Source organism: Cheilinus undulatus, linkage group 2, assembly GCF_018320785.1.
Source record: "Cheilinus undulatus linkage group 2, ASM1832078v1, whole genome shotgun sequence".
Classification (NCBI taxonomy): Eukaryota; Metazoa; Chordata; class Actinopteri; order Labriformes; family Labridae; genus Cheilinus; species Cheilinus undulatus.
Window position 1 is genome coordinate 22,340,384 of NC_054866.1, and position 22,650 is coordinate 22,363,033.

The following is a 22,650-nucleotide window of genomic DNA, read 5'->3' on the forward strand; positions in this document are numbered from 1 at the left end:
CAAAATATCTGAACCATACTGCACTGAACTTCTTGACCACGTTGCAAAGAGACCACGTAGCAAACTTACTATCACAAAGACAGAAAATCTGATGTTCATTTCTTATGGTATTTAGTAAAATATAACTAATAACATAATTTGTGGTGTATTTCACACTTGCATAGTAAATTCAAGACTTATTTTATGATCTGACGCTTAATTGAGTGAAGCCTGCTTAAGCTACATTAATGATGGTCATAAAGTTTGTTAAAATTTCTGCTAACTGTTCCTTTTATTATAAATCTTTGTTGGCTCTTGCTTCAGTCAGTTTTGCAAACTCATGTCTTAGTAGCATTGCATTCTTTTTGAATACTGCTGTTCTTTCATAACTATTATGCATGGAAAAGAAGCTTTTTAATTTTTCAGGATTTAAATAAATTGATTTTGCATTTCAGTGTCCAGTGATCATTCAATTCACATCTGTTTATATTGGCTTCTTTGGAAAATGTTTTATGTAAGGAAATGCACACTCTTAAAGGAATAATTAACCAGTGGATGTAAACTTAAAGATGTGGCAAACAGAAATAAAGACTGCAAATAAAACTGACACGCATATTTCATAGTGCAAGAATAAGTATGACAAAGACTGCAGGTTTTAGGGGAGGTTGCAATTGTGGAGATGGGTTGGGGTTAGTGTTACATGTGGGATGGTCAAACTGACGCTGTTCTAAGTTTGAGTGTGATTAAAATAGATCTGAGGTTAATCTACATGAAATACAACTTTCAGAATCTTGTTCCTCAGTGTCTTAGTGGACACTTAAGTATTTAAAACCAAAGGTTTATACAGCCCTGTATGAGCATGATAAATACTGTGTTGGATAGAGACAAATCCCTCAAAAGACTAAGCAAGTAACCGTTAATAAAAATGACCAATTGCAGCAGAGGTACACAAGCAACTCCTGTGTAAAGTTATTAACTGTCACTGAAGTCTGGCTGGTTTGCTTAGAATAAAACTACATTTTGTATTTCCAATAGGAACAAAAGAGCATGCTTACATACAGCCTAAGTTGAAAATATTGGAACTGAAAAGTCAAGTATTGGATTTTATGGTGAATTTTCAGAGATGTTAACTTAGTCCAGTTTAGTTTTGCAAATTTTTTCATCAGTGTGAATCATGAGCAACTATGATTACACTTTCTTAATCACTGCGGATTAAGAAAGTGTTGACTGTCATCAGTTTCACGTCACATTTCCTGTGAATGTGGCAAGAATGAGTCTCAGCATTTGAGCAGAAAGAAATCCTCCATGACTTTAGTTCCTTCTTTTATTCAAAGAAGACCCAACGCGAAAGGCAACAGCAAAGTAACCAGCAACTTCTTTACTTCAGTCATTTTTAAACTAAGCAGCTACCGGGCCACCAAAGGCTTCACAGTAAAGTCAATGGTAAGTACATCTCAAATTGAAATAATAATTGTAGATGTATGAATGGACTGATTGCTTGGGATTGTTGCTGGAGCATAACAGTAGGACAATTTTTCACCTAAAACTGTATAAGATAAAATACACATATGCATACTACTTGGAGATATCTAATACATTTAAATGATCAAAACTAAGACTTTATAGTAGAAAGTAAATCACAACTTACAATTAGTTGACAAATTGCATTGGTGAAGCTGATAACAGAGGAAATACAATTATCAATGCAAGCTCAAACTTAACTTAATACTGACTTTTTGTTATTAAAATATCTATAAAATTAAGTATCAATTATCTGACTGTACATGTGACATACACATATATGTAGGAGGTACAAGAGAGGGAAGAATTAGTACAAAAAGTATCAATGTATTCAGGGCAATTCAGTTATCTAAAAAGTGTTAAAGCAAAACTGTTAATTTTTTGCTTCTAAAACTGGAGATGTAATTTTTAGAGCTTGTGATTTTTGAGACCTAATGCTAATTTAAAATGACAGAAAACATCAACAATGAAAATTAAAACATCAGATTATATGGTTATTGTTGTTCATCTTGACCCATTATGTGTCTGTGTTTTCTGCACTGATATGGCTTAACAAAGTTACTCAAGTTGCTTAAATAAACAAACTGCTTAATCAAAAATTTTACAAAATTACTATTTATTCTTAGCCATCCGGCAGCAGACGGTGCTGACAATATTAAACTATGGAGTTTTAGCACTCTGAACTCTGATAAAGTGTCAATACACCTTAAGATATTATATTATAATCAATATGTTGATATATATATCAACATATTGATTCTTGCAAAACACCTTATTTTTACTGAATAACTATCATACAGACAGGTGCTTTATTGATTTTTTCGTGTTGTGTTTCAGCAGCTGTTTCAAGGCAACAGTCTTGTAATAAATCTACAGTTATTTGATTCTTCCGGTATGAGAGTCAGCACATGTTGCTGGTGAAAACACAGAGATCACAGGTCTATGTAAATGTTAGTGAGGCATATGTTGCAATGCTTTGCCTTACACCATCTTATTTCATCACACACTGAATTAAAGCCCCCCTAACAAAATATAAAGAAGCGGTAACCTCAAGTGTTGGTATCACCATGGATTGTCTTAAAAATATGGTTTCCGTTACCAGTGAGTGAATCAGTCAGACTTCATCCAATACTAACTAAAGCCTATGGATGCAAGTCATGGCACCAAATTCTTGCCAATTAAAGCCCTTATAGGAACACCATTTTAAGATAATTTTATATATCTCTTTACAAATTCTATGTTCATAAAAGAAGAATGTCTCATAACCCCTAACAACAAACATAGAGGTACACAAAAAATTTCGAAAAGATCGTGATTTTTTTTTTTTCCTGTAATCTTAATGATTATAGCTTACAGCTCACACAAATCCACTTTCTCAAAAGGTCAAAATTTCACAAAACATCAGTCATTAAAAAAAAAAAAAAAAAAATAGATAGATAGATAGATAGATATAGAAATGTTGACCTTCTGGAAAATTATGCACATTTATGTACTCAGTAATCGGCTGGAACTTTTGCATAGATGCCCGCATCTATGCAACATGGCATGGAGCCAATCACTCTGGGTGGTGGCTCTTGAGCCACTGAATCCAGCATCAGCCCCCTCCTTATGTAGCTCCCCTAAGAATCCTCTCAGAATTCCTCTTGAATCTGCTTTATTGAATGATCCTCTGAGGGCTGAGCTCATCCCTGGTGCTTGTGCACATTGTCTTATTGAACTTTTCCTTTCCAGTCAACTTTCCATGAATCTGCTCTGATACAGCCTCTGAGAACAGCCTGTCCTTTCAGCAGTGACCTTCTGTGGCTTACCCTCCTTGTGGAGGATGACAATAGCTGCGTTTCCATTGCAATTTTTTTTGCAAAATAAAAGCGCTATTACTTAAATTTCGACTAAGTACAGTTGCGCTTTGAATGTGTTTGAGCCTCGCAATTCTCAAAAAATCTCATCTTGTGAGACGACACTGCAAGGAAGCTGGACGCTAAAAATCTGTTGCCTGTTGGTACGGTTTTGGTTACATCTACAGCAGTTGCCTTGACAATTTTGAACAAAAGACAAAGGCAACAGATGATAGTTCACAGGCAAAGCCTGCAATTACGGCAAAAGCCACGTATAAGGGTATAAGTATGGTGTTAAGAAAAGTCTTGGTCCCCTTTTCTGTCCACACGTACCGCATCATGTTGTCTCAGAGTGAACTGGTCATGTGACACTGTATTTACATCCTGTGACTTGTAAATGCGTAAAAAAATGTTTCCATTGCACTTTTGCAATATATTTCTATATTGAAAAATCTGAAAAATGTCCTCAAGAGAGCATAAAGACTTTTTAGCGATATTTGAGAGTTTTTTTGAAATTCAGGTGTTTCTATTACCATTTTTTTTTTATTGAGTTATTTAGATTTAGCACATTTGTAAGGGTAATGGAAATGCAGCTAATGATTGTCTTCTGGACATTTGTTAAGTCAGTAGTCTTCCCTTTGACTGTGGTTGTGTGTACTTAAACCAGAGTGAGAGAATAAAGGCCAAGGAAACCTTTACAAACTGGACTTTTCTAGAAAATTATAAGGTAGTGGACTTTGTTTTTCTGAGCTGTAATCTGTAATCATGAAGATTAAACCATAAAAAAGTCTTGAAATGTTTCACTTTGTAGTAAATGACTGGGAAATATGAAGTTTTGAATGATATTCTAACTTTTTGAGCTGCACATGTATATTGCTTAAAAGGCCAATAGTCGATCAAAATACTGTTTGCCCAAAATATCTATCCAGCTCAATTATCTTTGGAAAATTGTAGCAGGCACAGTGTTTTTGCCTTTTTACAGTCAAAATAATCTGCAGATAAATTGGCTTTAATAACTACTATTAGCCACAGCCTCAGTTGAAACCTACATCTATTTAAGGCAGCATTTTGAGGAAATGATGCCCCACCATTGAACAACACTATCACAATCTAGAACTATCACTCTTCCTCTTCATCATTGCTTCATATTTACGTTTTTCATCTCTGACAAAATCATTTCATCTGTTGTAGCAACAAAGACACAACAATCAAGCAAAGGTCAAAGGGCAATGATGACCATGGATTTCTCTAGCTTCATGTTTATGTTGCTGGTGGCTCTAATGGTGAGCAGTGCAGTGACCTCGGCCCAGAATCCAAATGTTACTGATCCAATGGTTCGCAACACGCTGAAGGACCAGGAGGCAACCAGCCTAACTCCACCAATAGTTGTCTCAGGTCTTCCCACACAGGCTCCCATGGTTGAGGAAAAAACTGAAAACCCCAGCGCTAAACCTGTACAGCCAACAACTGTGCTTTTCAAAACTCTCTCACCAAAAATTTTAACGACGGCCACCAATATCCAAACATCTCAGCTGAAAACCACAACAATGGGCGAGGAGTTCATGACAGTAGCAGCGACAGTGGTAATCAGTACAGCCAGGAACCCAATCAAAACTACAAGAACATCTTCAATGCCAGACAGCTCCACCCAAAGCCAAGACACAAGCCAGACATCAGCCTCCAATTCCACCAGTGAGACAACTGCCCAAACATCCAAACGTCCAACAGAGTCTACAAAGCTTAGCTCTACTATGCCAGCGTCAACCAAGTTTCAAAGTACAGGCACAGGAACTGGTGGAGATGCTACAGAGTCGACAAGTTTGTTCAGAACTTCAAAAGCTGCAACAAACAAACCATTCATCCAAACAACCAAGGCAAAGGAAGGACAAGATACTCAGAAAAAAAGTTCAAGCGACAGTAAAGTGGTGGCAGGGATAATAGGTGGAGCACTGGTACTCATGATGGTAGGATTCCTGGCCATCTACATTAAGAAACGCAAACTTCAGAGGCAGCAGATAACAACTACAGACTGGGCAGGACCCTCGCCATTCCTAGATGGTGGAGCTGACAACGGCCAGGTGACACTCAGGTCATCCAACAGGATTTCCCTGTCTAGCTTCCTTCCACAGAGGTTGTCCAAAAGGTTGTCCTTGCTCCAAGAAACAGACGAAGAGATGGAGGACATGACCCCTGGTTCAACATTTGGAAATCAAATTCAAGGGACTTCCTTTGGTAGAGAGGCTGATGGAAAAGTGAAAGAAAGTAACGGGACAGCTGGGGCCAAAGAAGAAATGAAAAGCACAGAAGACAATCAAGAGAGTGTCAAACAAGCCGAGTCCTCTTCACAAACCAAAGATCCGCTGAACATAAATAACAACACAGAAGATGCTAAACCAGGTCAAGACCCTCCTGCAAGTCCACCTACTCCACCGAATGCGGGGGAAAATGGTCCAGTAGAACTGGATAATGGCCTCGGGCAACCTTAACTGAGCTCAGCCCCATCCCCCCATAATGTATTCAACTAACTGTGTTTTAGGCAGCAGCAACTGTGGCTGACAACACAGGAAGTTGAGTCACTTCACTTGTCATTATTTAAGGAAAAAAAGAGAGAAGTGATTTTATCTGGGTTAGTACTGCAACATCTCCAGAGCAGTGTAAAACAGATGTACACTTCAATTTTAGATTGCTAAGTAGCCAGAGGGTCCCATTGAAAAACGAGATCTCTTTTTTCAGACTGCTAAGAAATTAAGTATATTCTCAACACTGTGAAGCCTATTCTTTAAGGGTAATACAGTTATTTGATCTGATTCCATCTATACTATGCTGGCTTAAATCCAGGTAGCAGAGCTGAGTGTACAGGCTCATTAACCAGAGCTGACTAGAGGTGGACAGCTGCTTAGATGCAACATTTAAACAGCATTTTGGGCCTGAACTGAGAAAAATGTTTATTTAACTGGCCAGTAGTTATGGTGCTGACCAGCTAGAGTGAGTGTATTTACATCATGTACACTCCTCGATATATTATTTTACAGCCTTCCAGCAGTGTTAAGAGCCTCAGAGGATTTTTTTAAGCTTATCTGCTTCCATGAATGTGCCCAACAAACGCAATTTATTGGTTCTTGAATTCTTCTCCTCTGTACACATTCCTCTCTCTCTGATGCTGTGTAATTTTATATGTACATCTGAAAAGCTTAAATGAAGCTTGTGCATTCAGTGTTAAGACGCTGTTACAGACAGCCGGCTTGAAAGTGAGTTGTGCTCCTCTCTTTGTACTAGAGGAAGTGCGGGCACTGCCATCATAAAATAGAAACCACCAGCCACTGGACTGTTAGACACACACCCCGTCTTCTCCTGGCTCAGCACTTTTCAGCTCTCAGCTGCACCTAAAACTCTCCGTCAAGGGGTTTATAATGGACAGAGAACTGGACGACTCATATGTAGCTTAATAAGACAATAAAACACACTTATATGGAGTGATGGCTTTAAAGGTGGCTTCACGATGGACTCTGCTTTTCTTTTTGTCATTTTTGAAAACCTACATGTTTGGTAAACAGTTTCAAGGTTTTGGATCAAGTTGGCTTTAATGATACACAAAAAAATTGTGATGAAGTTAAGGTGTAAATGTTGTTTGTGGTACTTCTAAAGCATTTTCAAAAATAAATCTTGGTATGACCACTTTAGTAGCCAAGGTCTTTAGCTTTTCTTTTGCAGACTTTTTTTTTAATTCAAAGTATACACATAAAGAGGTAGCACAAGTTTAAAACATGAGTTAATGGTTTCTTTTATATACACTTTTCAGTGTAGATACATAGGTTTAAGTCAACTCCTCTTTGTACTGACACAGGAAAGGAAATCATCAAAATGTAGTTATTTATAGATTTAGAATAGCATGTGTACTTTAATGCGGTTTAGTATTAAGGTATAGTTATGTATAAATTCAAGTGCAAATTTCCTGCATCTTGCTCGTTTAGTCATCAAATATATAAAGCCGAGGCTGTGAGACAAGTCTCAAGAGATTTACATGCTACAATAAGATTTTCTTCTGGCTTTGCACAGAGCCAACCTAACCCAGCTAACATTTCAAACAGAAATCATATGTTTTCTGTAACCAGGAATACAATTCTGACCAGATTCTCGTCCTTGTCACAGATCTTTCTAAAGGTCTGTTACAAACTCTGTTCTCCAATCTGTACAGAGATGGAAAGAGTACAAACCTACTGTGCTAAAGTACAAGTCCAGTTACTCAGGTTAAAATTTACTTTAGTAGAAGTAAAATTACTGGCTGATATATCAATTCAAGTAAAAGTAAAAAAGTGTTTGATTTAAAGTTTACTTTAAATACCAAGCAGCTACTGAGGATTTTAACTGTAAAATATGATCTTTCCTTATCAGTATTAACAACAAGAGAATATGACTCTCCAACCTGTGCTGACGTCATATGTAGTCAAAGCCAAACTACTGGCCAGTTTCATGTTATTTTTAAAATGTAGTGAAGTACAATACTGAACCAATCATACAGTGCATTCAGAAAGTATTCAGACCCCTTAACTATTTACATTTTGTTATGTTGCAGACTACTACAGTTGAAAATTTCATTTTATTCTCATTAATCTACACTTAGTACTCCATTATGACAAAGTGACATAAAAAATTTTATAAAGTTTTTCAAATTTATTAAAACAAAAAACTGAAATATCACATTGGCTTAAGAATTCAGATCCTTTGCAAAAACTCTTGAAATGTAGCTCAGGTTTCTACTATTTCTCTGTATCTTTGCTGAGATGTTTCTACGCAATGCAAGCTGTGAGGCCTTCTACAAAAAGTCTGTGCCTTTCCAAATCATGTCCAATCAATTTAATTTACCACAGGTGGACTCAAATCAAGGTGTAGAAACATCTCAGCAAAGATCCAGGGAAATGGCAGGAACCTGGCTAAATTTCAAGTGTTGTTGCAAAGGGTCAGAATACTTATGTAAAAGTGATATTTCAGGTTTTTTTTATTTCAATAAATTTAAAAAACAAAACAAAAAAATCTAAAATTCTATTTGTCATGATGGAGTACTGAGTGTAAATTAATAAGAATAAAAATGATTTTTTTCAACTGTAGCATTAGACTGCAACATAAAAAACTGAAAAAGTGAAGGGGGTCTGACTAATTTCTGAATGCACTGTTATTTAAGTTAAAGTCAAATTGCTAACTTACTGATTTCAAAATGTACTCCTAATGTAAGGTACACAAAAAGCTACCCAATCGTAGTGACATGAGTAAATGCTATTTCCACCCCTAAATCTGCACTGAGTAAAATTCACAGTAAAAAACAGAAATCTGAATCTATAAAGTATTTTCTTACACAGAGTAAACATGGTTTTGTAATGTGGCATTTTTCAGCTATGACAAAGTGGGAGAATGGTGTTTTGAACTGGCCCTCTTTCCTTTGCACAAAAGTATTTTTTCTACAGAAACAAAAGTTTTTTTTCTTCAACTGTTTCTGTATGTCAAGAGAAAGGAAGCATCAAGCAGAGGCAGGAACCATGTCAGATTGGTTTCCGTTTCTGAGTGATTGTGGTTTTTTGGGTGTCACATTTATAACAAACCAATATCCTTAAACAACCCTCCAACTTTCACTGGTTACCTGAGATATGTTTAACAAATAAACCAGTAGCATAATATGGACAATGACTTTCCTATTATGTTTATCAGCTATTTTAGCTTAGCCTTAGTGAAATGTGATTCTAACATTTTACAATCTAATTTATCAGAGATGTGTCCAAAGCAATAAAATGGAGTGAATCCAATACACAGGATCTAAAAGGAGGAAATATCATCGCAAGCTCATAGACAGCTCCAAGTCTGATCGGACACAAGCTTGACTGGCAGTGCACGTAGGAAATTCAAGGGGGGGAGAATAGTTCTTTTTTAAATCATCATCATCATCATCATCATCAACATAAACTACCTCATGGTCAATATCATCATCATTAGGACTATTCTAATAAACATAAACAACATTATCAATATGATCATCATTAATATCATCATTTCAATAAAATACACCAGTAACACTTGAGCTGTCCTCCTCTATTCTGATTCACCTTGTTGGCATCAATAAATCTTGTTTAAACGTGATCCTCTTGGGGAAGGTGAAGAAACTTTCAAGGAAGAAAAAAAATTAAGTAATGTTAAAATCAGATCAACGTAAAGGACAAAAAAATCTCCATTTGGGGTTTTATAAAGGTCCAGAAACGTTTTAATGTATGAGATTCACAAGAAGTTTGTGATTGGCTTTTGAATATTTACTTCAGTGATGTTCTGAATTAACTGTGTACAGCACAAACAGGCTCAAGTGTATTTCTTATTTAAATACAGGACATCAACAATAGCCAGTTTAATCTCAGCTGATTTTCTTCAATTGTCGATCTATAAACTATGACTTAAATGTTTGACTGACTCAACAACATTAGAATTTGTAGCTACGTTAGTCTTTTTCGGGTTTATTTTGGAAACTTTGATGCCTTTATTTAGAGAGGGAGAGAAGAGCAGTGGATGGATTTGGAAACTAAGAGGAGAGAATGGGAACCCTGTTTGTCTTGAGCCCAACACTGCAGGGACCATCATTACTATACACTGCGTTCCAAATTATTATGCAAATGATATTTTTCTCGAATTTTCCTAAATAGTTGATGCAAATGGCAGTCAGTACAATTTTCGAGTCATCAATAATTGGAGCATAATTCAAATTTTATTGAACAAACCTCCCAATGATGACTTTTCAAAAATAAAAAATTCAAAATGCACTTTTCAAATTATTATGCACAACAGAGTTTCTAAACATTTTGTAGGCTGTAAAGAATTGGATATGTTCATTTGTTGAGTTTGCAGCATTAGGAGGTCATATTTACTGAAATCAAAAGCTATTTCAATCAAAAACATCTTAAAAGGCAAAGTTACATGTTAACTAAGTACCCCTTCTTCGATATCACCTTCACTATTCCTTCATCCATTGATCGTGAGTTTTTGGAGAGTTTCTGCTTGAATTTCTTCGCAAGATTGTCAGAATAGCCTCCCAGAGCTGCCTTTTTTGATGTGAACTGCCTCCCACCCTCATAGATCTTTAGCTTGAGGATGCTCCAAAGGTTCTCAACAGGGTTGAGGTCAGGGGAGGATGGGGGCCACACCATGAGTTTCTCTCCTTTTATGTCCATAGCAGCCAATGACACAGAGGTACAGTATTCTTTGCAGCATGAGATGGTGAATTGTCATGCATGAAGAAAATGTCTCTACGGAAGGCACGGTTCTTCTTTTTGTACCAAAGGGGCCTACCAGCTCTCTCCCCATGATTCCAGCCCAAAACATGACTTCGCCACCTCCTTGCTGACGTTGCAGCCTTGTTGGGACATGGTGGCTGTCCATCAACCATCCACTACTCCACTCCATCCGTCTGGACCATCCAGGGTGCAAAGGATGTTTTTCAGAAGCAGAGAGATCCTTCTTCTTTCCCACATTGCTTGAAACTCGTTGCCTGCTTAATACTGTGGAATGCCTTTCTTTAGTAGTTTTCCTTTCATTTGGGCTCACCTGGCAAACTAATTATCACAGGTGTCTGAGATTGATTTCAGTGATCCAAAGAGCCCTGCGGCACAATACCATCTATGAGCTTCATAGAAAAACAAAAAATAAATGTTGATGACACTAAAATCTAATTTTCATAATAATTTGGAGCATGGTTTACAATTGCTTAAACAACTTCTGAAGGTGTTTTTTAACTTATGAGAGCACTCAAGTTTTGTTGCTCTGATATGGGTCAAAGAAGCCACTGTGAACACTCAAATTCATTGTAGCTCTGTTGATAATGAGCATACCATTTCCTACCAGTTCTTCACCATAAAAGTCCTCTACTGATTTCTGATTCAGAACAATGCTTAATGTCTGGTGTCAAGTGGTGAACCTGTGCACTCATTTGTAATGGAAACAGTGTAAAGGCTCTCTTGACAGGAAATAAAATGGTCCTCAATTTCAACACTACATACAAAACAGAAACGAATCAAGTGTCTTCACCAGTGGCACTAAAGCTCCAGCTGATTAGGTTATACTGGATCCGCATTTCGTTCTGTAAACCAAAGCAATTAAGTAAAAGAGGCTAAAAGGCTCCAGTGGCTCCAGAGACACCTTTTACATTACACAGACATTTATCTATTGATATCATTAAGTGTTTGAAAGTGTATATAAGGATGCATGTGCTAAAGAGAGAGAGGGGGAGCTCCTTAGAGGCATGCTGTAGTCAGCACACACACACAAACACACACTCCAGGTTTAGCCTGCTTCATCAGCAGCAGAGTGGGCTGGCTCTCTGCTGCAGCTCTCTCTCTCTCCTGAACCAAACGGCGAGCTGCATCGGGAGCCTGCAGAGCAGCGAGCAGGACGTATATCTGTTTCTCTGGGGCAGCATGTTCGTTAACATGCCACAAATTCCAACACAGACAGAAAAATAAAATCTAAGACCAAAACCTTGAAGCTGCAAAAAAATCAGAAAGCACAAAGGAAGAGACGAGCCAGAGCTGCAGGAGGAGACGTCAGGACACAAGGAGAGATGACAGAGCAACACTAGAGAGGATGAGGTGAGTGATTAGAGATTAAATAATCAGCAGAACACATTGTAACCGGGATGTACTTGATTGGAAAGTTAGCGATATGTTAAATGTGCATCCTTTCAATGCAGTTTCCCATGAGGAGGAGTCTCCTCTCTCTGTTACTATGCAGATTTCTGTATTCCACAGAGACAAAAGTCAAATTTCATATTCAACCAAACATGCAAAGTAATGGAAGTGAGTCACAACCACAACAGAGCATGGACCTCCATCATTATTTGACTAACGCGACGGAGCAGGGAAATTTCTGGAACACATTTAACATCTCCTGAAGTCCAGTCTTTGGAAACACAAACACACATGGAGCTTCACTCTTTAGCTCAGCACAGCTGCAGCCACAGACACACAGTTAATGTATCATCCTAAATGCATTGAATCTCACTGCAGCACTCTGAGCTCCATCCCTCTGGCAAAGCTTCAAACTGGTTGGCACTCAAGATGACGAGCACCAGTTTAAAATGCACCAGGAGACAAGCTAAGCTAACTGTGCCATTTTGGAGCAGGACTGAGCCAGACAGCAGGTCTGAGGTGGTCAACTGACATTCAGATGTTCTTCATTTGCTGCTGCAGCTAACAAGCATCAAGGGCTAAGAGCTCTTTAACTCTTTATCCTCTAATACACATGGAAACTACAGTATCAGTTTTTGTCAGAACTGCAGCAAGATCCCAGAAGGAGGGTGAGCTGAAGTTCTGACAGTGTGAGCTTGCCTAGCACTTCATTTGAGTGTGTTCAACGCCAAAATAATGCTGCAAGATTGATGGCCTGGACACAGCTACAAATTTCAAAACACAAGAGCATGACAAGTAGCAGCAGAAGACAAACTGCAAATTGTTTGGCTCACCCACCAGAAAGCTAACTTTATATTTCAGTTAAATCATCAACACTCTGAATCTTTGTTTCTCGTGTTATAGTTCAACTCAATGTGCAAGCATCAGATCCATACAATAAACACATAAACATACAAAACTGGGGGATTTTAAGGAGTTTGTGCATACCTAATTGGAGTTTTCTATAAATGTAGAGTAACTTAAAGAAAGTTTCGCAAGAAAAAAAAACATGATTTTACACCAAAGAAGGTTTTCCAAGGCTTTGTGCCACCTTTTCTTTGAACAAAATGCTAAAATTAGCATTAATAATTACACAGAGCTAATGATAGTATGCAGTGGACTGGTAGGTAATGCTGTCTGTAGACTGGAGCACTGAACATGAAGTACAACTGAGATAAAACAGAAAATGATCAGATTTTCAAAAATCATAACAATCCTTCAACCAGATTTGGTAAAAATCAATACTTTAATAGGCAACTTGTACTATGACCTGATGATAGTACTAGGAGAAAAAGTAAAATCTATCATCAGGGGACCTTGAATCTCAAGAGGAATACAATAGCAATAGATCTAGCAGTTGAGATACCTCCATCAGGACCAAAGTGGTAGATCTACCATTTCTGCCAAATCTGTAAACCTGAACACTAACTTAAGAATTCAGCTTCCTCCTTTTGTAGCTTTCCCACCTAACCTGTAATTCCACTCTTATTCTCAATCATCTAGAGCCCGGAAAATGCCTTCCTGCTCTGCCTCTCTGCTCTGTCTGTTCCTCCTGCTGCTGTGGGGGCTGCTAGGAGGTTTGGTGCTGTCCATCTGCCCCGCCGCGTGCATCTGCAACCGTGGTCACCGCGTGGTGGACTGCTCTTCAAGAGGCCTCACCAAACTACCGCCTGGTCTGCAGCACAATATCCGCTTCCTTAACCTCTCGTTTAACAGGTCAGTATCAAGCTGAAGGCAGACCACCCACAAATAATGAAACAAATAAGAGGACAAAAACAAGAGAATATCTTTGACAAGTGTGTGGGGATGGTATGAAAAAAAAAAAAAAAAAAAAAAAACTCTGAATATTTGAGATAGGCAGCAAATCAGATCTGCACTGAGTAGTTCCCAGTGACAGTCTGCATGGAAAGCCTTCAATAACAGTGTGCTACTTTGAAGGTCACAGCCAAAACTTCTAAAAATATGTAGCTGCCCCAGATTTTGATCAGTCTGAGTCTTTAACTGTGAGCAGCTCATCATCTCATCAGGAGCTTTGGCAGTTTCAATGTGATGATGTTGATAACAGTAAATAGATTTTAAAGAGGAATCACTTCAAGGGCAGCTGTGGAGTTACAAAACAGCCTCTTTTTTGCAATGATGGATAAAAAAAGGTTGTATCGTTCTTAGTATGGTACAAACAGAAGCCCAAGGTGACATAGGCCTAATCCTAACTGGTCCTATTCCTTCAACTTGAGTGCCACAAAATAGAGCAGGGTACCTTTAATGAAGCACTTTTAGATGCAAATTTCAAACAGATTTGTGGGGAAAAAAGCAATTGGATAAAAAGACAAAGTACTAATCCACCTTAAATACGGTAGGTTGTTTGTCCTGGAGACTTTTACTTTATAATGTGGAATCAACACTCAACAACCCAACACTTGCAGTCAACCTGCTTGACACTCAGGCACTGCCGATGTTGTTTTATGTAAAGCTCCAACAAAATGACAGAGGAAAACCTATTTTATCATCAAAGCAAATGAATGTAGTCAACATATCTATGTATTTTTTCTAGCCTGCAGACTGTGGACAGCCAGCTAAGCCACTATGCCCACCTGCGAACCCTTGACTTGTCCTACAACCGTCTGGAGAGCCTGCCCCCCTCCTTACCTCGGTCTCTGTGGGACATCCGAGCAGCGGGGAATCATCTACGCTCTCTGGACAAAAATGACACAGCATACCACTGGAACCTGAAAGTGCTGGACCTGTCCGACAACGAGCTAGAGAGGGTGGTTTTCATCAACAACACGCTGCCAAGCCTCCAAACACTCAACCTCAGTCACAACCGGTTCTGGACTGTGCCCACCAACATGCCACACAACCTGGAGAGCATCGACTTGTCCCATAACTTCCTGACACAGATCCTGCCTGGATCGTTGCAGCGGCTGCACAGGCTGGCTCAGTTCTATCTGCATGCTAACCGCTTCTCCTGGCTGCCTGAAGGGATCTTTGATAAGCTGACCGGGTTGGAGGTGATTTCTCTCGGGGACAATCCTTGGGCTTGTGAGGAGGAAGAAAACATAACAAAGCTCCTGAGATGGGCTGAGCAGACTCGTGCGACCGTCTTGGGCTGTCCCTGTTACACGAGACCCATCTGTGGGCAAACCCATGTGGCCACACCGGGGAGGGAGTGGCACTCTGCGCTGTTCACCGAGCCCCCACTGTGGGTGGACAGCAGAGGTGAGGGGCATGATGATCAGTCACCTGCAAGGACTGCAGAGGTCACATCGAGCTACCAAGTGAAATCAGCGCTCTTTGAGACAGGAATATTTCACGGCACACGAGGAGTGAGTGATTCCAGTGACCACATGGTGTTTGTCTGGACGCCTTCGACTAGCATTGACAGCATCTCCACACACACAAGCACAACAGCGCGCCCACGATCTTCTACGACAAAGCCCAAAGTGGCGAACTCACGAAATAAAGGATCAGGACTCCTCGTCCAGACTGAAACTGTCATCCTAACTGTGCTCGTCTTGTTCAACACCGTCTGAAAAAACACCGAACTTACCTGATTATTCTGGACAATGAATGTACGACCATGAACTCCACTTAGCATTACAACTCCCCTTGTTAAACCTGTTACGACTGTTACTGCCTTCTGTCACCATCAAGGTCATCATTATCTCTCCATTCAGTCCAACATGAAAATGTCTCAGAATCCTATTACAAAAATGAACTTTCTAAACCTGCAAGACTACTCAAATATATCTGAATATGTGATTCAACTGGAGTGCTAATGTCAATGCTCAACTCTCAGTATAATGCCTGCACACTGACAGACCGCTTTGCTCAATGCTGTCTCATAGTAATAGTAATGCTTGTGCTACATGAGGTCCTGCTGAGCCATTAAAAAACAGGATTGAAAATATGCATTACATTCCAGAGCCCCTTGGAAAAATACCAATAAAGGGCTAGTTCGATGAAAAAAATACATCTGTTGAGTAGCTATAGGTGGTCTTGTCTACAGTGGAAACTTAACTGAATAAAACAGAACAATGTATCGAAGTAGACTGAGAAATAGAAAAGAAACCAAAGCACAAGAAATCAAATATCAAGATAGAAGACGGTAAACCTCATCAACTCTACAGCAAAGGCAAGAACTGTTTAACATGTCTTTAGAGGACAGATAAAAAGTTCATTCCATCCATTTTCTTTTATTTTAGGTTAGATTAAGTATGTTTTTTTAATATACATATATATAATGTTGGTGCTCCTTTTTTAACTATCAGGCCATTAAATAACTCCATCCAAAAGCTGCCCAGTAAAATATATAATAGACAATATATGTTATGTTTAGTTACCCGATTAACTGTTTTTAAAAAAAGAGGACAATGGACATCAGCCCAGAGACATCAGGATTTGTATGACCTACATTACAGGAATATATATAATGTTCTAAGACATTCAAAAATAAATCAAATTTAAGACTCTAACGGCATTTTCAAGCCCTGAATTGAGGAAGAATACACCTAAAATTAAACAACTTTTTGCAGCAAGAGGTCAAAACTGAAAGGTACATAGCATTTTTCAGTACACCGGACCCGAGCTGAATTTGCCGATTAAATAAACTGTTTATGAAATGTTGAATGGTATATGACGAAAAAATATTTGGATCGCCCAAACATGATCATTTTTGGCACATTTAATGTGTCTACTCGATCAATATATGGCATAGTGAGCTTTATAATATCACTGCTTTGCAGGCTTGCTAATCTGATTCTAAACAACTCAAAAAAGAACAATTACAATCAAATACATTTTGCAGGAAGACCAAAACATGTCTTAGTGAAAGTGTCTTCTTAAATTCAAGACCCCTGGTAAAAATCAGACGATTTTATTTTTGGCCAATTTAAGACTTATAACAATTTAGAGGCTCCACTGGAACCCTGTATATATATTAGCAGTATATATAGAGCAAAACCCCTCTCTTCATACCCTTTCTTTACAGATTTCAATTACATTTAGTTTAAAAAGAATTCGACAAATAGTAGAAGTGCAGTTCAGACCAAAGATCTGGGATGCAACAAGATTGTTGAAGTACATAGCAGGGGAGTGCGTTTGTTAATGTCACAAAGTCACACTTTGAATTTTGAAATGATTACATCTACTTTTTTTAAATAAACTTTTCACACGGGGAAAATCAGCCCCTCCTTGAATCATGACACATGGTGCTATTCAAGCTAACACATAAGTAATTAAAGGTTATAACTGCTAAATTTGCCCATGGAAATATTGCTGTTTTCAGCAGATGCTACAATTATGTGACTGAGATGGCTAAGCATTTTTGTTTTTATACATGCCATGAAATGGTGCTGCCATGCTGTGATGTTGATGACAAAGGGAAATCGGTGATGAATCACTCTTATGCAGCAGTCATGCGGCCTGATGTTTTGCATTGTCATGATGACAAAGCCACAGACAAATATGGAATATTAAAGTGGTAATGTACACGGCTGACCAAGGTTCAAGTCCGACTTGTGGCTCCTTTCCCAATCCATTGACTGTCCTCCTTTATAAATAAAGGTATAGAATGCCCAAAAATATATATATAAAAAGGAGTAAATTACTTTAGATTGAATGAGTGTAAGAGTTGCTGCTATGGAAATGAAACACTATCTCTTCCAGTTGCAGTGGTGTGAAGTGAGAGGCTTTCAGGATGCTTTCAGCAAGCAGTTGCAAGTTTGAACTCATCTTGTTGCATAACTTTGGTCTGAACTGGGTTTAAGACTATGCTAGTCTAGATTACTCTGGATTAATATATTCATAAACAGAAGACTGAAGGCTGCAGAGGGTCAGAGGTGGATTTTATATTCTGAATATTCTGCATGTCCAGATTTTTACAGATTTACTCATTGTTAGTCATCAGCATGGTGAGTTTAAGGTTGTAATTCATCATTACAAAAAAAAGACTATTAAATATGTATCTATTCTTTCATGAATGATACAGTATTTATTGAAATCGAGCAGTCTGCCATGATGCAAAAATTAAAGCTATTTATTTCAGGGACCTGTGACACAAATGGAGTGGAAACAGTAACACTGTAATGTCATGGACGTTACAAAATAAAGGTGAATCAAAAGGCTGATGATGTGGAATTTGTTCAGTTTGCAACTGGTTCAACAATCAACAGATCAATAAATAAATAACACTCTAGCTGGATATGAGACATAACATAAGGAGTTAGTTGATCCATTCATTACAGTTCCTACATACAATGAACTTCCTACAAGAGCTTAAAACACTACTTAACACACAGCCAGCACAACAGGCCACAGTTACACACCAGTAAAAACCTGAGCTAAACATGACTGTGTCTGCTGTGGGGCTGAGTTACGTTCAAGAGAAATGATGAATTCTGGATATGATGTTCATATTCTTTAAAGCTCTTAAAGGGAGGACTTTAATGCAATAAAATGTTTGGTACTGCACCCTCTTTACAGCCTCTGTAACTCTGCAGTCACAGAGTTATTCCATTCTGTTTTCCAACTTTCTCATGCAAGCATACAGACTGCAGTGGATGTGCTGTTAATTTCTGTGTAAAACTGAACAAATAACAGGGTGGACAAAAAACAGACAGCAAGCTTATGATAAAATCAGAATTTAGAGAGATCAGGTCCACGTCTTACCTTCGGGCAACGTAGTAAAAAACGGGGTTTCCAGTCTTGGATGTTCCTGCCTGGTAAAAAATGTTGAGGGTCTTTAAGGCTTTAAACTCCTCCTTCTCATGGACCTGATGCCTGCAAAATGAGACACAGGGATCAGAATTTGGGTTTATGACATAAGTCAGATTTTATTACTGTGAGATTATATTTTAAACTTCTTTTATTGCAGCATGTTTTCAACACAGGTGAACATCCATCCAAAGCATTTGACTAATCCACTGTTTTTAAATGGTAAACAGTGTTAAAGTTAAGTGAATTATACAGAATCAGAGTGTGTTCTTAAAACATTTTAAAGTCAGCTTTCATGCTTTTCATTACTTTTGTACATACTTTGACCGGTGGATTTAAGTTTATAATGCCTGTTAGAGCAGCTGATGGTCCCTTACATCTTTATCAAAAGTTATATACTGCCTCTGAAGCCATGTTTGACAAGGGCAAGCAGATGTGTTGTTATGGTAGTGACAAGCTACATTTGTGTCAGTAAAACTGCAGAAGACTGGGTACACACCAAAACTGGGCATTTTAAAAAAACGTTTAGAGTTGGTTTATAGAGAGTCCAAAATTTCCTTTGGTGCTTTTGCTCAAGGCATAGCACAGACGTTTAGTGGAGGCCAAAGGGAAGTATGTTAAAAGGCAGAAAAGAGGTGTGACACCTTAAAAGCACCACTTTTTATTTGTATGGCACAGATAATATAATTTCAGCAAATCAACAGTAAGTTTAAGTATTTTTTTATATCCTATTTTCCTTCATTTTCCCCCAAGACCTACAGGGGCGACTTTAAGAGGCTGCTGCATGATCAGAATGAGAGTTAGCTTTATTGGAGAAGTGTGCATGTGCATACAATGAATTTTACTTTAGTATTAGTGCTCTCCATGGACAAACAAACAAACAAATAGCTTCCATATAGAAAGTTGCACAAGATAATAATGCAGTGCTGATTATTATACAGGATGCTGAAATGATAAGACATTGTCTAATCATTTAACATGCAAACCCAAATTTATTCTTACTCCCTGTTAATTAATTATTCCATATTTTATCACCAGGAAGCTCAGAATGTTGAATCGTACCATGTTTCAAATCTAAAAGAATATAGGTGGAGGCAATCATCTTTGTGAGCATGAGAAAACTTCAGCGTAAAAGCACTGTTGCAAGAAGATCAGTACAACACTTAGTTATGCAGTGTCTGCTCAGAGGAAACCGAAGAGGAAGCAGATCTAAACTCAGGAAGCTAAGATTAGCCAACTTCTCTTAAAGCATAAGAGGACGAAAACAAACACAGATCTGGTAGAAATTACAATAATACGAATAATTCTTTTTTCTCTATGGCAAAATGGACTTTAAAAATGTGATATTAACCATCTAACAAATTTGTTTTGTACCAGTGCTTGTTGGGGACAAGGAGCTCAGTCAGTAATTGTCTTCCTTTTCAGTAGATGAAGCATGTTAAACATCAGAGTAAAATGACTGAAATAATAAAAGTCTTCTTCCTTTTCTCATCTTACAGTCAACACAGAAATGTGACACGCGATCTTCAGCTGATCCAAATACGATCCTTTTTACCCCACCTTATCACAGGAAATACTGAAGAACTGAGAAAATAGATCTCTAAAAATTAAGTTCTTTTCAATAATAATAATTAAAAACCTCTGTTGGATGGTATTATGAAAATAAGCTGTTAAATCATCATTTATTGCAACAAATTTCAATGTTATGAAATCTGACTAAATTTTATTTGGATTTAGGTTTTCTGATTCCACAATCACAGATCTTTCTTGATCTGTTTTCACACAATACTGAAGAAATCAAAGTCTATCTTACAAAATGTTTAAGGTTTACTACAAAATGTTCAGGCCACATTTTTTTAACAAAACAAACCCTCCCCTCCGGTCTCCACAATTCCCTCACTTTTCCTATCTGGCTTTATTTTCAGGTTTCTGGGAAAGAAAGCTGCAGACTAGTGGTAACAAACGTCTAAATACAAGACACTGCAACTAGTTTTGAGTGACATATGCAACACAAAGTTGATTGAGTTATACGTTTGTCTCAATGCCATATAAAGTCATGTCTTTGGTTTACAATGTCTGTTAGTTCTTCTTCCTCTCTAATGGTGGCAGATGTATGGCACATATCAGCCTTGGACTGAAATATAAACAAGCTGTTGGGAGCACCGTCACATCCATGCAAACACAGAGAGGGTATCAACAGACCCAGGTGACGTTTCACTACACTATCTTTTAGCAATTCATGATATAATCTGCAGTCTTTAAACAGACTATATACTTTTTTGCTAGAAAAAATACTCCGAATGTTGCATATTAAGTCTTTAAAGGAAGTAATATTGCAGAGTGGAGTGACTCAAACTCTTTAGTGTGACAGATGATAAAAATGTAAAATGAACAGACCATAAAAACTCTGCGAGTTAGCAGAGGAATGTAAATATAGGAGACGTTTATATGCACTCATTTTATCTTTTCACATTTAAAACTGAATGTTGTGTAGATTCTGTTGATGATTTGTTGTGAACTTTATGATTGGATTACCGGATTAAGATGAGAAATTACTTTAAGGGCCAACGGGCTCTTACCTGGTCATAAACTCCTCAAACTTTGAGCTTGTCAGGTTGAGACTGGACCAGTGTGTGTCAGCCACAGGTTTGTGTTCAGGAGGTCCCAGGTAAGCCAGCAGGGTCGCCATCTTATCAAAAGGCCTCCTTCCGACAGCCTTGTGGTCCCTGGAGGTAAATTAAAATAAATCATGGTCTAAAACTGGTAATAAAATTCAATTTTCTGTGTTTAATGAAAAGTCATCTCCTGACCGGTTACTGGAGAGGTACTGTCCGATCCTCTCCTGATTGTTCCACAACAGGCGGTGCAAAGCGAGCACGTTCCCGTCACTGATGAAGGACAGGCTGTGGTTGACCGAGTCGCTAGGCGGAGAGTCCGAGGCAATGTCCAAGAAGAACCTGAAGAGGAGGGCAAACACTGAATACTGCAGCGACAGCAAACATCACAGTGTTGGTTAAAGTTAACCTCAATGAGAGAAACTAGCATCATTAAGCATCAGTTGTACCTCCGTGCTGCATCAAAGTTACTCTTCACAAAGTCGTTGAAAGGCCTCATGTGTTCTTCTTTAGTAAACAGGACATGATTTGCGATGCTCTGCAGAATCTGTAGGTGCACACAAAAACAGACAACCATCAAATTAAACACATCACCACAACGTAAGAAAGCATTTTTTCACCTTCAGACGTTCTAGCCCTCCTCTTTTCTTTGTCTTTAGTGGATGCTGTGGCAGGGTTACTTTGGACAGTTTGAGTTTCAGTTCTAAGGATAAAATGTTCAGCGGTTTTAGTCACATTTTAGTCATTTCTACCCTTTATGGTTTTAGTCAACAAAAAAACTAAAAACATTGAATTTGGTTTAAGACAATTAAAAGTCCTCGCATTGTAGTATTTACTTTAAGTTGAAACATTTATTCTCTTTGCTTGAATCTCGTGCAAAATCACACTTGTGTGTTCTATGGACGCTTCAAAATCTGGGATCCCTGCTTAATACAGATGAGAGGCAGAAGACTTACAGAAAGCTTGTGTTATGACAGTGAAAACATTTGATAGATTTTTAATGTCTGATGAAAACTAAATGATATTTTAGTGTCATTTTAGACTACCTGAAAGAACAAAATGTACTTTAGGGGGCTTTTCCATTACAAGGGGCGACTTGGCTCGACTTGGTGCATGGCAGCCAGATGCAGGAGAGGATTTGCTTTCCATTACACCTTAACTACCCGCTAGAGGGTGCGTCTAAAGCTGATGGTGTGGCGTTTTGAGCCCTCCTCGATCCCATCCTCAGTCTGATCTCTACACTGTCTGATCTGACTGATTTTACAGTGTTTAAAGTTTTCCTGTTTTGAAGTTAAA

At 38.2% G+C, this 22,650-nt stretch overlaps 2 protein-coding genes across 8 annotated transcripts in view; one reads left to right on the forward strand and one right to left on the reverse strand.

Moving 5' to 3' along the window:
• The window catches only part of nf1a (neurofibromin 1a), a 109,770-nt gene that overhangs the window by 36,246 nt on the left and 50,874 nt on the right, over positions 1-22,650 (reverse strand). For all 6 annotated transcript variants that reach the window (XM_041804949.1, XM_041804926.1, XM_041804918.1 and 3 more), the window contains 4 exons: positions 21,804-21,901; positions 21,550-21,696; positions 21,319-21,465; positions 18,695-18,805 (listed from right to left, as the gene is read on the reverse strand). In XM_041804949.1, the coding sequence (XP_041660883.1) occupies positions 18,695-18,805; positions 21,319-21,465; positions 21,550-21,696; positions 21,804-21,901 (503 nt within the window). The remainder of the gene's footprint in view (positions 1-18,694; positions 18,806-21,318; positions 21,466-21,549; positions 21,697-21,803; positions 21,902-22,650) is intronic.
• Positions 1,286-18,685, forward strand: omgb (oligodendrocyte myelin glycoprotein b). Of its 2 annotated transcripts, XM_041804971.1 has the most exons (3): positions 1,310-1,422; positions 13,532-13,744; positions 14,580-18,685. In XM_041804971.1, the coding sequence occupies exons 2-3, from the start codon at positions 13,542-13,544 to the stop codon at positions 15,556-15,558; spliced, it is 1,182 nt and encodes a 393-aa protein (XP_041660905.1). In that variant the 5' UTR covers positions 1,310-1,422; positions 13,532-13,541; the 3' UTR covers positions 15,559-18,685. The 2 variants fall into 2 exon arrangements, with proteins under 2 accessions (XP_041660895.1, XP_041660905.1); XM_041804961.1 differs by lacking the exons at positions 13,532-13,744; positions 14,580-18,685 and adding an exon at positions 4,527-7,002 and having other exon boundaries at positions 1,286-1,422.

Excerpts from the sequence above, each read along its gene's own strand:
- omgb (XM_041804961.1), top strand. The coding sequence starts at position 4,565 with ATGATGACCATGGATTTCTCTAGCTTCATGTTTATGTTGCTGGTGGCT.